Source organism: Rhinoraja longicauda, unplaced genomic scaffold (assembly GCF_053455715.1).
Source record: "Rhinoraja longicauda isolate Sanriku21f unplaced genomic scaffold, sRhiLon1.1 Scf000909, whole genome shotgun sequence".
Lineage (NCBI taxonomy): Eukaryota > Metazoa > Chordata > Chondrichthyes > Rajiformes > Arhynchobatidae > Rhinoraja > Rhinoraja longicauda.
In genome coordinates, this window is record NW_027602125.1 from 1 (window position 1) to 17724 (window position 17724).

A 17724-nucleotide genomic window follows, 5' to 3' on the forward strand; every position below is an offset into this window, starting at 1 on the left:
TCCCCCCTCATCCACTCACACTCCCCCCTCACCCCCTCCTTACACTCACCCCCTTACACTCCCTCCCCCTTACACTCCCTCCCCCCCTTACACTCACAATCAACCCCCTCACACTCACCCCCTCACACTCACCCCCTCACACTCACCCCCTCACACTCACCCCTTCCCCCCCACACCCATCCCCCCTCACTCACCCTCCCCCTCACTCACCCTTCCCCCCACTCACCCCATTCCCACCCCCTCACACTCGCCCCATCCCCACACTTCCCCCTCTCACCCCCACACACTCACCCCATCCCCACACTCACCCCCACACACTCGCCCCATCCCCATACGCCCCATCCCCATACTCCCCACCCCCACACACTCGGCCCATCCCCACACTCCCCCCCCACACTCCCCCTCTCACCCCACACACTCGCCCCATCCCCACACTCGCCCCACCACCACATTCCCCCCCACACTACCCCCACACAACTCGCCCCATCCCTACACTCGCCTCCCCTGCTCCCCACCCCCTCACATTCCTCCCCACTCCCGCCACCCTCACGCCCACACTCACCCCACCACACTCACCCCCCCCCGCCACCCCCCACTCTTCACTCCCACCTCCACCCGCACGCCCACAATATTCCCCCTGCCCCACTCTCTTCTCCCCCTGCAGCCCCTGATGTTTACAGCAGTCCAGTGACCACTGGCAGCTGGTATTTGGGATTCAGGGTAAAACAGGGAATCATCGCTCCTGTCAGGACCCTGTGTGAGGAAGGGTCCCGACCCGAAACGTCGCTTATCTATGTTCCCCCGAGTTACTCCAGCACTTTGTGTCTTTTCTTGAACATCAGCGCTTCAGCTGTGTTAATGGTGATCACAGCAGCCTGTTTATGTCAGCATGCTTTCACTGTGGCTAATCATTGGTAGGTTGCAAATGATTAGTTGCTCTTGGTCTGTCATGTGTGCCCAAAACAAAACGATGAGACTCTAACTTGCTGCAGCCTGGCAGGGCAGTAAGCACAATAATGCAGAGAGAATTATACACCAATCAAAAATACAATCAGTTAATCACCGTGAGACTAGGTAACTATAATAATGCAAAATCGAAGTCTGAGTCTGAAGAAGAGTCTTGACCCGAAACATCACCCATTCCTCTCCAGAGATGCTGCCTGTCCCGCTGAGTTACTCCATCATTTTGTGTCTATCTTCAGTGCAACCTAACGACACAGTCCATAGAGGAACGTATTTGCTGAGGTTAGTGTTGTGGAAAGTTGTATTGGTAGCCGGGAAGAAGTTGTGTGAGTGATACTACTGAATAGTGAAAGTCTTGTTCCACTAGTGGGAGAGTCTAGGACCAGAAGCACCAGCCTCAGAATTAAAGGGCGTTCCTTTGGGAAGAAGATGAGGTGGAATGTCTTTAGTCAGGGGGTGGTGAATCTGTGGAATTATTGCCACAGACGGCTGTGGAGGCCAAGTCAATGGGTATTTTTAAGACAGAGATAGAAAGATTCTTGATTAATATGGGTGTCAGGGGTTATGGGGAGAAGACAGGAGAATGGGGTTGGGTGGGAGAGATTGATCAACCATGATTGAATGGAGGAGTAGACTTGATGGGCCGATTGGCCTAATTCTGCTCCTATCAGTTATGAACTTACACAGGACAGATCCATGGCCCTTCAGCCCACCCCCTTCATGCCATCCATCGTTTGGATAGATGCTAATCCATTTACCAGCACCAAGGTCTATAGGCTTCCACGTATGGGCGATGCATGGGATGAATTCAATGTTTTGAGTGTGCCTGGCCTCACCACTTATCCAGGCTGTGAATTAGCTACTGCAACCGAGAATAATTGATTTTTAAAGCGTGTGGTACTGGGGGCACGGAAGGTGTTAAGTAAATTTAAGTAGTATGACAGCAAGTCAAAGGTAGCGGACCCACCTACTAATTATATGACCATTAAGCCTGGTAACAATAAAAGCCAAAGCTAATTTCTGTTTCGTTGAAGTAAGATATAAATGGTTTCCAAGAAGCAATGCACGGTTGTACAGCCACCATTGTGTTCCATTGGTGGAAGCACTCGCTGGCAGAATATTAGAATGTGCAAGCAGATCAGAGTGATAGGGTGAACTAAAAAATAATTCTCCCCTCACCCTCCAGCGTTCCAGAGAAAACAATCCAAGTCTGTTCGACCCCTCTTTGTAGCTGATGCCCCATGATCCAGGCATCCTCTGCACCCTTTTCAAAGCCTACACCTCCTTCCTGTAATGAGGTGACCAGAACTGCACGCAATACTCCAAATTAAGCTTAACCATTATAAAGGATGAGTTTAGAGTACTTGGAAGGTATTACACAATGCTGGAGCAACTCAGCAGGTCAGGCAAGAGAGAGGGAATGGGTGACGTTTCTGGTCGAGACCCTTCTTAGAAGTTCATGATAAAGCAGACCATCGGCGAGACCAAGGGCAGGCTCGGCGATCGTTTCGCTGAATACCTCGGCTCAGTCCACCTAAACCTACCTGATCTCCTGGTTGCTCAACACTTTAACTTCCCATCCCATTCCCACACTAACCTTTCTGTCCTGGGCCTCCTCCATCGTCACAGTGAGGTCCAGCAGAAATTGGAGGAACAGCACCTCATATTTTGCTTGGGTAGCTTACACCCCAGCAGTATGAACATTGACTTCTCTAGCTTCAAGTAACCCTTGCTTTCCCTCTCTGTCCATCCCCTCTCCCTTCCCAGTTCTCTGACCAGTCTGACTGCCCCTCCGATTTAATTATATCTCTGTACTCTTCATTGTCAGCTTCTCCCAGCGAACAATGATCCATTCTGCATTTTCCTTGATCTTTGATGTCTTGTTTTCACACCTAACACTTATCTCTGTGTCTCCCTCTCCCCGACTCCGAATCTGAAGAAAGGTCTCAACCCAAATTGTCTGCATTACTTTCCTCCAGAGATGCTGCCTGTTCCCGCTGAGTTACTCCATCATTTTGTGTATTTACGTACAGAGGAATGATGTCTTTATATTCACAATCTGTTTGGTAAAATCTTTTGACCCGTGTGTATGTATAAGAAACAGGGCAGATGTGAAACTATAGGGTTACAAATCATGTCTACAGAAGTAGAGATGAACTTTGTCGCATTGAAATGAGGTAGGAGCCAATTACAGCCCAATGGGCGATCGACTTGTGAAAGGAAGTTTGGGAAAAGGTGGCTGTACTTGGACCTGGAGAAGGGCTTTCTGGCAGGGGACAGAGAGTGATCAAAAAGGCAGTCCTCATGGCTACGTATGATATTTGTTGTGGTATCTGGCAGCATCAGGAACACGGCAGCAATTCAAAGACACAGATTGCTGGAGTAACTCAACGGGAGTTGAAATGGTTAGCAACCGGGAGATCCAGCAGATCTTGGCGGACGGACAGAGCGCGAGTGTTTGGTGAAACATTTGCTGTGCCGACGGTTGTTGTTGCTGATCTCCCGGTTGCTAACCATTCCAACGTGCTGAGTGCAATAGGTTGGAAGAGATGCTGCTGAACCCGGCTCCCCTGCGAGGTTGAGGGGGATTTGATTGAAGTATATGAAACACTAATGGACCTGCACAGGATGGATCAGCAGAGGCTATTCCCCAGGTGAGGCCTCACGTGGAAGGTCAAGGGAAGAGCATTAAGAATGATGAGGACAACAGTTTGGTTAGAATCTGGAGTACACCACCTGGAGATGCATGGAGGCAGATCTAATTGTGGGCATCAAGAAGAAATTAGTAGATGTATTGTACGGACTTGAAGATTGGCCCAATGAGTAGAACTAGAGAGTTGTGCTTGTAGACAGTAAGCATGGGCACAATGGGCCGAATGGCTGAATCTCATGCTGTAACCTGAGAATTCTATGGCTCGATTGCATTTAAAGATATTTTACCAAATTGAAAAAAAAACATTTCATTTTATATTTCACTGTCTAGATGCGTCTCAAAAAATGACTGGAGAAATATATGATTATTTGCATAATTGCAACCTGTTTGGTGGTATTATAGTCTGCAGTGAATTGATTTGATTATAAAAGATTAAACTACAGTTTAAGTGATAATACGATAGTTCTTAAAACTGGTGTGAAATATAAAATTATCATAGACAGAGCTATTACGGTTGTACATTATAATGTGTCATGCTAAACCTGCATTGTTAATTTGCTAAATATTTTTTGTTCTTCCAGCAGTTATCAAATGAGAGAAGCTGGATTTGTGGGGCAAAATGGAGAAAGAAGAGAAGCATTATGTCAACAAGGAAAGTGAAGATGAGATGGTAAAATAACCTGCCAGATTGCCACCTTTCTGATTCTGCTTTTTTTCCTTTAACCCATCTCCCTTTCACCACCTTTTATATAAAAATGGACGATACATTGCATTTTTGCTGTAAAATATTTAAAATGTATGTATAACTTGATTGTCCACCAGTGGTAAATTAAATTGATTGGACATGATTTGGAAAGCACACACCTGTCTATATAAGGTTCCACAGTTGACAGTGCACGTCAGAGCAAAAACTAAGCCATGAAGACGAAGGAATTGTCCGTAGACCTCCGAGACAGGATTGTGTCGAGTCACAGATCTGGGGAAGGGTATAAAACAATTTCTGCAGCATTGCAGATCCCGAAGAGCACAGTGGCCTCTGTCATTCTTAAATGGAAGAACTTTGGAACCACCAGGACTCTTCATAGAGCTGGCCGCCTGGCCAAACAGAACAATTGGGGGAGAAGGGCCTTGGTCAAGGAGGTGACCAAGAACCCAATGGTCACTGACAGAGCTCCAGAATTCCTCTGTGAAAATGGGAGAACCTTCCAGAAGGAAACTATATCTGCAGCACTCCACCAGTCAGGCCTTTATGGTAGAGTGGCCAGACGGAAGCCACTCCTCAGTAAAAGGCACATGACAGCCCGCTTGGAGTTTGCCAAAAGGCACCTAAAGAACTCTGGGACTGTGAGAAACAAGATTTCCTGGTCTGATGAAACCAATATTGAACTCTTTGGCCTGAATGCCAAGCGGCACCGCTCATCACCTGGCCAATACCATACCTACGGTGAAGCTTGGTGGTGGCAGCATCATGCTGTGGGGATGTTTTTTAGCGGCAGGAACTGGGAGACTAGCCAGGATCGAGGGAAAGATGAACGGAGCAAAGTCCAGAGAGATCCTTGATGAAAACCTGCTCCAGAGTGTTCTGGACCTCAGACCGGGGTGGAGGTTCACCTTCCAACAGGACAAAGACCCTAAGCACACAGCCAAGACAATGCAGGAGTGGCTTCGTGCCAAGTCTGTGAATATCCTTGAGTGGCCCAGCCAGAGCCCGGACTTGAACCCGATCGAACATCTCTGGAGGGACCTGAAAACAGCTGTGCATCGACGCTCCCCATCCAACCTGACAGCTTGAGAGGATCTGCAGAGAAGAATGGGAGAAGTTACACAAATACAAGTATGCCAAGCTTGTAGCGTCATACCCAAGAAAACCTGAAGCTGTAATCGCTGCCAAAGGTGCCTCAACAAAGTACTGAGTAAAGGGTCTGAATACTTAAGTAAATGTGATATTTCAGTTATTTCTTTTTAATTACTTTGCAAAAATTTCTAGACACCTGTTTTCCCTTCTTATTATGGGGTATTGTGTAGATTGATGATAACAAAAATGAATTTAATCCATTTTAAAATAAGGCTGTAAAGTTACAACATGTGGAAAAGGTGAAGGGGTCTGAATACTTTCGGAATGTACTGTAGTTAAGGAACTTGAAATAGCTAAACTAGACATTCTGTTTTACCTGTCTGTCTGTATTAGCCTCTGCTTCAGAGATAGATCAGATCAAATGTTTGCTTGAAGTAGCTGACATTGGACTTGAGTGTCATCAGCTGGGGTATAGCTGAGCCATAAGTCAGAATCACGCTGCTTCAGTTTAGCTGTTCAGCTATGATTGGAAATGCAGTGTTAAAATCTGAGTTAGTCTCTGAGGCAAAATGAGAATTTCAATTCACGACATCCAGGAAATGCACTGTATTTGAAGGAAATTGAATTAAATCTACACTTGCATTATTGTAACGATATGTTGCATTTGGAATGGAATACTTTATTGTCACATGTGACCTGGCACTGAGATTCTTTGCTGCATACCCAATGTATACAAATAGCAGCCACCTACGTGCTGACAAAGTTACAAAGCAGGCCAGCTCCTCCTTTTGTTCTTCCCCCTCCCCCCTCACGGCGGTCCCCCCATGCCAGGTCCCCCATTGTTCTTCCCCTCTCCCCCCCCTCACGGTGGTCCTCCACACTGTCATTGACTGCCGACTGCGGGTCGACCCGCGAAGCATCGACGTTGCCACGAGGTTTCACCACGGCCGAGGCCCAATCGTCGCGAAGCTTCACTGCCGCGGCCCAATCGTCACGAGGCTTCACCGCTGTCGCCGCTTCACCGCCGCCGAGGCCCAATCGTCACGAGGCTTCACCGCCGAGGCCCAATCATCACGAGGCTTCACTGCCGAGGCCCAATCGTCACGAGGCTTCACTGCCGAGGCCCAATCGTCATGCGACTTCACCACCAAGGCCCAATCGTCACGAGGCTTCACTGCCGAGGCCCAATCGTCATGAGGCTTCACCGCCGAGGCCCAATCGCCACGAGGCTTCACCGCCGAGGCCCAATCGTCACGAGGCTTCGCCGCTGCCGAGGCCCAATTGTCACGAGGCTACACCGCTGCCGAGGCCCAATCGTCACGAGGCTTCACCGCCGAGGCCCAATCGTCACGAGGCTTCACCGCTGCCGAGGCCCAATCGTCACGAGGCTTCACCGTCGAGGCCCAATCGTCACGAGGCTTCACCGCCGAGGCCCAATCGTCACGAGGCTTCATCGTCGCGAGGCTTCACCGCTGCCGAGGCCCAATCGTCACGAGACTTCACCACTGTTGCCTCTTCACCGCCGCTGAGGCCTCACGGCTGTCGATACCCCACTTCACGCCTCTGTGGTGCCAACCCGGGACCCAGCCTTGGGCTCCGTCGGCCGCTCCCCCGACCCGGACTCTGACCCACGGGGCCCCAACCTGGGCTTCTACACGGCGATCCGGAAGGCATTGAGACCGCGGCGCGTCAATAAAGGCCTCCAGCCGCGTTCCCAGTCCACAGCCGCAGCTCCACTGTCGGGAAGATGACATCGTGTCCATCTGTTCATTTACTGAAGCAATTCATTTCCTTGCACCAAAGTTGTTCAGGCTTTTAGGTGTGATGTCAATAGTCAATAGTCAATAGTCGTTTATTTGTTACATACACATAAATGTGTAGTAAAATGAAACATTACCCGCAGTTGAACAATAAGACCAATAAGATTAATCAATAAAAATGCAATAACACATACAATCACAACTAACACCAAACAAAAAGAAACATCCATCACAGTGAGTCTCCTCCAGTCCCTCCTCACTGTGATGGAAGGCCAAAATGTATTTTTCTCTTCCCTGCCGTCTTGTCCCGCGGTCAGGCTGTTGGATTGCCACGTCGGGGCGGTCGGGGCTCCCGATATTGAAGCCGCCGCTGGGCGGTGAAAGGTCAACGGCCTATTTCAGGCCGCGCCGGACGGTGAAAGGTCCGTGGCGGGCCGACCCAAGCCCCGCGATTCGGGGCGGGCGAACACGCTGCCTCTGCCGTTGCCGGAGCTCCCGATGTCGGCCCCCACCCAGGGGTCTGCGGGCTTCCGACGTCCACGCGGCCCGCGCCGGAGCCTCCGGAGACGAGTCGCAGCCGCGCCCGCAACATCCGCAGGCAGCCAGCGCCGCAGGTGGTGAGTCCGCGCCGCGGGCTCTGCGAACCAGAGCCCCAGGTGTTCCCAGGTGAATGGCCGGTGGTAGGCCGCAACGGGAACGGAGACACGACACAGAACAAAGGTCACGTCTCCGTTCTGGAGAGAGAATGTTACAGTTCCCGTTCCCTCCCACCCCCCCACCCCACCCAAAACATAACATACAACACTACATCATATTAAACTACAATTCAGACAAAAACAACAAAAAACACAAAAGACAGACGGACTGCAGGCAAGCCGCAGCTTATGTGCTTATATAAACTCTTGCATGACCTGATGCCAGCTCAAAGTGTGTTGTAGCTTAATGGAGTTCCTGTAATGAACACACAGCAGTGACTCTACACAACAAGCTCCTGTAAGTAGCTGTATTATAACAGTGACATAGCAGTCTGGAATCTGGCTGAAGGATAGTATTGTTCAGGATCCTGGAAAGAACCTGTTTACAAAGCAGTGCCATGGAAACTGATGGGCCTTTTGCTTTGGCTACTCAGCAATTCCTTATGCCCCTAATTTAGAAACGTTGGAAGGAGCATTCTGTGTAATAAAGGTTAAAGTGAAAGCATTCGAGGAGAAAACAAAATGTCTTCAGAGTGAAGCTGGGAATTTCACACCGAGTGACATGAACCACTTTCTCTAAAAAAAGATCTGCTTACCTCCAATCTCCTCCACAGATGTTGCCAGACCTGCTGAGTTCTTCCAGCATTTTTTTTTTTTTGTTTAAATACATTGCACTGTCTGGGCAACAAAGAGTCTCATTCCCAACTAATGATGCTGCCTGTTTGTTGCAGGAGATCTACGGTTATAAACGATGTCTGTGGAAGTTGGTTCTGATTGTTGTTGGGGTTGTCTGCTCTGGTGGTTCCCTTCTCCTCCTGCTTTACTGGATGCCTGAGTGGAGTATAAAAGCAACCTGCACCCAGACATCCCTCAAAGAGGCTCAGATAGTGCTGCTGAGAACCACGGTAAGTATTGACATGATAAAACATTCTTCCATCACTTTCATATATATATTCGCAGTAGCATCACAAAACTAAATTGATTTATCCATGAAGCTAATCATGAAGTGGTGCCATTTGGCCAGAAGCTGCCAGCAACATCGTGATTCATGCGTCGGTCGTCTCTTCCTCTTCAAGTTCCTGGTCTGTTGTGCTTGAAATTAGTTTACAAAACCAGCAGAGAAACAGGCCCTTCTGCCCACCATGTCCGCGCCGACCAGCGATCCCCACACACTACACATACTAGGGACAATTTACAATTATACCAAGCCAATTAACCTTCAAACCTGTACGGGAGGAAACCAAAGCACTCCCAAGAAAAAACCCACGCAGGTCACAGGGAGAACGTACAAACTCTGTACGGACGGCACCCGTAGTCAGGATGGAGCCGGGGTCTCTGGCGTTGTCAGGCAGCAACTCTACCACTGCACCACCATATAAAATATGATGTTTTTTTCAGATGCATTTTTTTTAAACATTGAAGATTGCTAACGTTGATGTTTGCCCACGGTTGAGAGTTTAGCACAGCTATTTGGGGAATATTAATTTCCTTTGTTTCAGGATGAATTTAGGACTTGGTTCCGTGCAAAAGTTTACACGTTATTAGCCACCGGTACTGACCCCATGGAAAATTCCGAATCCCAAATCAGTAAGTCAGTGAAAAACGATGAAGAAATGTGCACAGGTCAGCATCATGTTGAACACAGCAAGAAGAAGCTTCTCAGGAAAATATCAGCAAAAGAAGCATTGATGGTAAGAAATTGTAGAACTGCCTTCTTCAAACTTAAAAGAGCCAGTTTCCCCAGGGAACATGCTGCTGTTAGCTTTCTAACTAATGTTATCTGCTCTCATCATAAATCCCCTTTTCCTGTATTCACAAGTTCACAAGCTATCAGATTAGGATTTGGCCATTCGGCCCACCGATTCTACTCCGCCATTCAATCATGGCTGATCTCTGCCTCCTCATCCCATTTTCCTGCCATCTCCCCATAACCCTTGACACCCGTCCTAATCAAGAATTTGTCTATCTCTGCCTTAAAAATATCCACTGACTTGGCCTCCACTGCCCTCTGTGGCAATGAGTTCCACAGATTCACCACCCTCTTATTCTTCTGCTTGCCTAGTTCTACGTTACATCATGGTATACTATCTGCTTCAGTCGTATTGTAATAGTTGAAGCAAGGAAGTGCAGATGCTGGTTAATATTATAGTTGGTATTGTAATAATCCTTTTGGGTGCTGGGGGATTGGGGACAATCTACTATTCATCCTCGTTTTTATTTACGTGGAACTCCTGAGTCTGCCCTCTTGATTTGTCAGCCAGTAGCAAAGAGTTTTTGGACATTTATTCCTTCTTTATGAATTTTATCCTTGTGTGTCCAATGAGAAAACTTGATTTTCTTTCTTTCATACCTTGACCGTTTGAATTGAATTGAATTGAATAAATTTTATTAGCCAAGTATTTATTCACAAAATGCTGGAGTAACTCAGCAGGTCAGGCAGCATCTCGGGAGAGAAGGAATGGGTGACGTTTCGGGTCGAGACCCTTCTTCAGTCTGAAGAAGGGTCTCGACCCAAAATGTCACCCATTCCTCCCGAGAAGGAATGGGTGACGTTTCGGGTCGAGACCCTTCTTCAGTCTGAAGAAGGGTCTCGACCCAAAACGTCACCCATTCCTTCTCTCCCGAGATGCTGCCTGACCTGCTGAGTTACTCCAGCATTTTGTGAATAAATACCATCGATTTGTACCAGCATCTGCAGTTACTTTCTTATACTTATTAGCCAAGTATGTACACATAGAAGGAATTTGCCTTGGTGCTTTGCTCGCAAGTAACAACACGACATACAGTAGACAATTAAAAATATAACATTATAAGTTAACAAGTGAAGAATTAAATAAAATACCAGAGCAAAAGGAGGCGATAGACTTTTGACTGTTGAGTAGAGCTACTGCTCGTGGAAAAAAGCTGTGTTTATGTCTGGCTGTGGCTGCTTTGACAGTCTGGAGTCGCCTTCCAGAGGGAAGTGCTTCAAAGAGTTTGTGGCCAGGGTGAGAGGTCCTGAGATGACCTTGCCCGCTCGCTTCCTGGCCCTTGCAGTGTGCAGTTCGTAGTTGGGGGAAGGTTGGAGTATGCAGTTCGTCGATGGGGGGAAGATTCATACCAGCCAATAATGGCGTCATTCACTTTGATACTTGGTTAAATTTAATTGGGGATAGGAATACTTTATTTTCATGTGACAAGTGGAATTCTTTGCTTGCATACACAATGTATTGCAATATTCTTGTTTTGTTTTTAGGTTCGTTACTTTGAACACCATAGTGTAAAGTACTTTTGGAACAACTACTTACAAAACTTTAAAGATTTAAAGTAAGTTTACCTTTTAAATGATAAGATCATAAGCCGTAGACAAATGGCAGATTTAGGCCATTTGACCTATCGAGTCTACTCCGCCATTCAATCATGACTGATCTATCATTCCTTCTCACCCCCATTCTCCTGCCTTCTCTCATAAAGTTATAGAGTGATACAGTGTGGAAACAGGCCCGTCGGTCTTATTTGCCCACACCGGCCAGACTCTCTGTAAACTTTGAAGCCCTTACAATCAATCTGTACCTTAAAAATACCCAATGACTTGGCCTCCACCACCATCTGTGGCACTGAATTCCACATATTCACCACCATCTGGCTAAAGAAATGGGCAACATAATTTACATAGATTACAAGAATCTCAGTTGTTTGGGTAAATTATAATTTTTGATCAAATTGAATAGTTTTGGAATAACTGCATAAATATTAACTCCCTGCGATATCAAAATTGCATGTGATTTTGTTGTTATTGAAAACTGAGATTGTCTCTTTTGATTTCTCAGGGGTCTGACCGAAGGCATTTCATGGTCAGCCATACACACGCTTTACAGTAACGGGCTGAGTAAAGATCTGCAGGAGTATCGGTAAAGTATTGTGCAGATGCTGGTTTATAACGAAGATAGACACAAAGTGCTGGAATAACTCAGCGGGACAGGCAGCATCTCTGCAGAAAGAGATAGGTGAAGTTTTGGGTCGGGACCCTTCTTCAGACCCAGAGAAAGGAGTTGAACTTCTTCAAAGTAGGCATATCTTGAGGAGTCCCGACCCAAAACGTCGCCTATTATTGATGTTCTCCAGAGATGCTGCCTGACCCACTGAGTTACTCCAGCACTCTGTGAAACGTCACCTGTCCATGTTCTCCACAGATGCTGCCTGACCCTCTGAGTTACTCCAGCACTCTGTGTCTTATTGGTAAAGTGTTGATCAATTGGTTAATTCATTTGCCCTTCTGAATGGTTCATCTTTCTCATGAACAACCTGAATTTATTTGGAATTTATTTGACTTCCTTTAATTATTTCACAGGTCCATCATTTAGTGTGTTATTTGTTAACCCAGAGTACAAAGGTTCTGCCGATCTTGGGAATAGAACGTGCTGCAAACACTCCACATTCCCTCCAGCATGTGGAGAGAGAATCAGTTAACCTTTCAGGTTAATGCTCTGAAATCCATGAAAAGTTACAGTCTGATCGTTACTTTCATGAAGGCAGACACAAAGTGCTGGAGTAACTCAGCAGGTCAGGCAGCATCTGTGGAGAACATGGATAGGTGACGTTTCACAGAGTGTTAGAGTAACTCAGCGGGTCAGGCAGCAGCTCTGGAGAGAAGAGCGGGTGCCATTTCGGGTTGAGACCCTTCTTCAGTTACTTTCATGAACTACTTTGAAACATATTTATTCCATTTGATAAAATTACATTTTATTTTCTCTTCCAAACACGAGTGTGAGATTTGTAAAAGACTGCAGGGCTCTCTGATCCATGCATCACTAGCCCCTGGAGGATGCAGGAAGACACTGAGGGCAGCTGTACACATACCGATGTACAAGATAACTTTACACTGAAGTGTGATCTGAAGTACATTGAGAATATTGAGCCTGCAACATCACAGCATAGGATCAGGCCCTTTGGCCCATAGTGTCTGTGCCAAACATGATTTCAAATTAAATCACTAATTTGCTCTGCTTGAACATAATCCATATCCCTCCATTCGCTGCATATCCATGAGCCTGTCGAAAAGCCTCTTAAATGTCACTAGCATATGTGCCTCCACCACCACCCCAGGCACCCACCACCTTCTGCATTAAAACTTGTCCCGTACATCTCCTTTCACCTTTAAAGTTATTTGATTTACGATGGTAAATGGAGGAAGTATTCTATGCCTGCAGATTTGTGCACATTGGCTGAGTTACATTTCTGCATTTGCCACAATTGCCTGGCTTTGCAGGAACAGTGCTCGCTTCAGATTCTTATCTTGGGATGGCTTTTTGTTTTTCTTCACATTCCACATGGTTTTATATTTATTTAGCAAAGTCTGTTTCACAATGATCGATGTATTATTTAGAAGCCATCTGATGTGTGAGTGTAGGAACTGAAACTGTGTACTTTCCCGAGTGATTCCTGTCTTGCACTGACCAGCCACTGACTTGCCGAGGAGCTTCTGGTTCTCACGCAGAAACCGACTGCAATGATATCACGTCCTCCACACAACAGGGAACTGCAATAGTTGAGGAATGAAGGGGAAAACAGAAAGCAACAATGCTTCCCTGCTGCTTCCGTTCAGTCTAGTTTATTTATTGTCACGTGTACAGTGAAAAGATTTTGTGTGCTAACCAGTCAGCAGAAAGACAATACATGATTACAATCGATCCATTTACAGTGTACAGATGTTACATAACAAGGGAATAGCATTTATTGCGTCATAAGCAGGTCATGCTGGAAGAACAGAACCATTTCTGAAGGTGGAGTTCTCAGTGTGGCTGTGTTGCGACGAGCTTTGTTCAATTGATTTCTGATCACATTGAAAGATCGGAGTGTTCCTCCCAGGCCAGCACACTATCCTGGCCAATAATCACTTGGAGTGCTTTGCGATGTGATGTGTCACTATCTGATATCTTAAACACCATGCTTTTGTTCTCAGTGACATTTCCCCATATTGTAATCTACCTGTTCTGGATTAACAGATGTTGTATGAGGATTGGGAGGTGCCACTGCTAACACTTTGGCAGTTCCCAGAGATTGATTCATGCTGTCCAGTTTACATGTGTGACTTAGTAACTCACGGAGTGGCACAGTAGCTAGTCTTCATTAAGTACAATTCAATATTTTTAAAAATCCATTTAATATCCAAGATAATTGTGAATATAAAATGGAATACATCATGACCACATAGACTATTGTCACTGTAAGGTTGGAGTATTTATGGATAATTGTTTTAAGTTATTATTTTCGACATTCCCTGTACTAAATATATTGTTGATTTTTTCTGTGTAGCAAGCTCTTTTTCGGATCAAATGAAGTTGAAGTCAAAGTCCCTTCTGTATTTAAGCTATTAATTAATGAGGTGAGTACTCTGAGAAAATGGTAGCGTAATGCTGATATCTATTGATCAGTTTCTTCCCTCTCCCGACTCACTGCCTGTTATGTCAAGGTGCAGAGGTTAGACTTAGCTGATGTTTCAGTTGCGGTATCAAGATCAGGTCAATCTGCTCACTAACCCGCTGCACCATTTATCCCTGCCTTTCTTCATTATCTTTTTTATTAAATTACCATCCTCTCTTCTGACACCTGGAAGACTATATTTGAGTTGCTCAGGGCAATGCAATCTGTGTTCATGCCTCTCCATGTGAAGCTGGGGTTTTTTTTGGATGGTCATTTATTTAGTTCATGTTCAGTGACGTCCCATTATTCTAAATTCCTCGGTTATTTTTAATGCCCTTTACCACTGCACGCTATTTAGTGAAGTTTAACCAACCTTTAAAAACTCAGTCCCATTGCCTTTGGTTCTTGCTGACTATCTGTATACTAAAACTCTCATTTGTTTGTTCCTGAACTACAGCCAAAACGGTACACGATAGCGTGACAATTCTAGGCCCACCTTACTCACCATCGTCCCTTTGGTGCTAATGGAAGGTTTCATTGAAATCGGTGTTATATTTGTAAAGTTATTCACATTTAAAGTTTGAATCTATCTCCTTGGGGGAAGGAGGGGGGAGGGGAGGAGGGGGGAGGGAGGAGAGGAGAGGAGAGGAGAGGAGAGGAGAGGAGAGGAGAGGAGAGGGGAGGGAGGAGAGGAGGAGGTGGAGGAGAGGGAGGGGGGAGGAGAGGGTGTGCACCAATGCAGGAGAGGTTGGGCCCAACGGTTCCACTTGGTCTAGTTCTTTATTAAAGTTTCTCCACGTTCTGGACATCCTGTTTGGGGAGGGACCTGTCACCAGAGGCTGGAGACCTGTGGTCTCATTCCTCAACAGTCTGAATCCAGTAACTGTTGGGCTGCTGCAAGGACAAATTGCATCATTTTGTTTAGTTTAAACACTCTTTGCTCTCGTTTAAGGGTGTTGGGGGTTATGAGGCGAGGGTGGGAGAATGGTGTTTAAAGGGAAAGATAGATCAGCCATGATTGAATGTTGGCGTAGACTTGATGGGCCGAATGGCCTAATTCTGTTCCTATCACTTATGAATTGAGACAGTAGCATTCTCCGTGACATCAAGCAGAGCTGTCAGTGGACGTGGCTGAGACCACTGTGGTTTGGAGTACATGGGTGGCCTCTGTAGCTCCCTGGAAGCAAAAACCTCTCCCCCAACTAGTTTCCCCTTGATGCACTTGCACTGACATCTGTTAGTGGTTGGAACTAGACTACCCTTTACCACTTGCATTCTGTTTGGCCGCACACAGCATCTTAACGTTCATCCAACAGCCTGTCTGAATGCTCCCCCACGACAATTATCATCTGAATCTCAGTCACTGTTCCATCTCTCTGGGGAATTTCCTGCCTCGCTACCCAACATTGGTCACATTATGGTCACATGTGCTTGGTACAGTGAAATTCTTTGTTTTGCATACAATAGACAAGATTGCATTACACCAAGTGGATAAAAATTGCAAAAGTATTCAATATTAGTCATATGTACATTTCTAATGTAACTTATTGCCCCATTTGTGGCAATGAACGAGAACAGATTGTGGTTCACAAGCCAAAACCCTTGTGTTCCAGTGAGGTAATACCTGCCTCTGGTGACTGATTACTGGGGGGCCCTTGTGTTCCAGTGAGGTAATACCCTGCCTTGTGTTCCAGTGAGGTAATACCCTGCCTTGTGTTCCAGTGAGGTAATACCTGCCTCTGGTGACTGATTACTGGGGGGCCCTTGTGTTCCAGTGAGGTAATACCCTGCCTTGTGTTCCAGTGAGGTAATACCCTGCCTTGTGTTCCAGTGAGGTAATACCTGCCTCTGGTGACTGATTACTGGGGGGCCCTTGTGTTCCAGTGAGGTAATACCCTGCCTTGTGTTCCAGTGAGGTAATACCCTGCCTTGTGTTCCAGTGGGGTAATACCTGCCTCTGGTGACTGATTACTGGGGGGGGGGGGGGGCTTGTGTTCCAGTGAGGTAATACCCTGCCTTGTGTTCCAGTGAGGTAATACCCTGCCTTGTGTTCCAGTGAGGTAATACCTGCCTCTGGTGACTGATTACTGGGGGGCCCTTGTGTTCCAGTGAGGTAATACCCTGCCTTGTGTTCCAGTGAGGTAATACCCTGCCTTGTGTTCCAGTGAGGTAATACCCTGCCTTGTGTCCCCGTGGGGTAATACCTGCCTCTGGTGACTGATTACTGGGGGGGGGGCTTGTGTTCTAGTGAGGTAATACCCTGCCTTGTGTTCCAGTGAGGTAATACCCTGCCTCTGGTGACTGATTACTGGGGGGGGGGGGGGGGGGGGAACAATTGAACACTTTTCAACGTTCCATCATTTTGGAGGTTTTGCATACTTCACAGGTCAAGATTCTCCTTTAACTTTGTCACGGGTGGCACGGTGGCGCAGCGGTAGAGTTGCTGCCTCACAGCGCCAGAGACCCAGGTTCCATCCCGACTACAGGTGCTGTCTGCACGGAATTTGACTGCCTGGGTTTACTCCAAGATCTTCGGTTTCCTCTCACACTCCAAAGACGTACAGGTTTGTAGGTTAATTGGCTTGGTGTAAGTGTAAATTGTCCCTCGTGTGTGTAGGATAGTGTTATTGTGTGGGGATCACTGGTCGGTGCGGACTCGGTGGGCCGAAGGGCCTGTTTCCACGCTGCATCTCTAAACTAAACTAAATTGGTAAGAAGCAACTGCAGATGCTGGTTTAAACCGAAGATAGACACAAAAAGCTAGAGTAACTCAGCGGGACAGGCAGCATCTCTGGAGGGAAGGAGACCCTTCTTCACCCATTCCTTCTCTCCAGGGATGCAGCTTGTCCCGCTGAGTTACTCCAGCTTTTTGTGTCCATCTTAAACTGAATTTATCACAATCGGATATGTGTAAATGATGTAGTCTTATAGATGTAAATCTGAGGTTTTGTTAATTTAAGACTGTTAATCCAGAGGTGTGTTGTGGACTGCGTGTAATTTACATACACATTTTGTTTCATTTTTAGGTGCTCAATCCTTTCTACATATTTCAAATATTTAGTGTAACTGTTTGGAGTTTTAATGGCTATTATTATTATGGTGTGGCAATTATCATAATGTCAATTATATCGATTGTGACCACGCTACATACTGTTAGAAAGGTAAGAGATTAACACATTGGTAAGCGTCTGTCAGCGGCATTATCTGTGGTCCCAGCCCAAAATGTCACCTATCCATGATCCCCAGAGATGCTGCCTGACCCGCTGAGTTACTCCAGCACTCTGAAACGTCACCTATCCATGTTCTCCAGAGATGCTGCCTGACCCACTGAGTTACTCCAGCACTCTGTGAAACATCACCTATCCATGTTCTCCAGAGATGCTGCCTGCCCGCTGAGTTACTCCAGCAGTCTGTGTCTATCATCGTAAATGAATTTGTTTGTAGTCAGGACATGTC

At 46.5% G+C, this 17724-nt stretch overlaps 1 protein-coding gene across 1 annotated transcript in view; it reads left to right on the forward strand.

The window, feature by feature from the left end:
• Positions 1-3553: 3553 nt before the first annotated feature.
• LOC144591362 (polyamine-transporting ATPase 13A3-like) overlaps positions 3554-17724 on the forward strand; it is a gene marked incomplete at its 3' end in the record, with an annotated part of 44932 nt that continues 30761 nt past the window's right edge. Inside the window, exons 1-8 of the mRNA XM_078395582.1 lie at positions 3554-3617; positions 4201-4286; positions 8598-8771; positions 9366-9557; positions 11102-11172; positions 11676-11756; positions 14161-14230; positions 17295-17429. Coding sequence (XP_078251708.1) covers positions 4236-4286; positions 8598-8771; positions 9366-9557; positions 11102-11172; positions 11676-11756; positions 14161-14230; positions 17295-17429 — 774 coding nt within the window. The remainder of the gene's footprint in view (positions 3618-4200; positions 4287-8597; positions 8772-9365; positions 9558-11101; positions 11173-11675; positions 11757-14160; positions 14231-17294; positions 17430-17724) is intronic.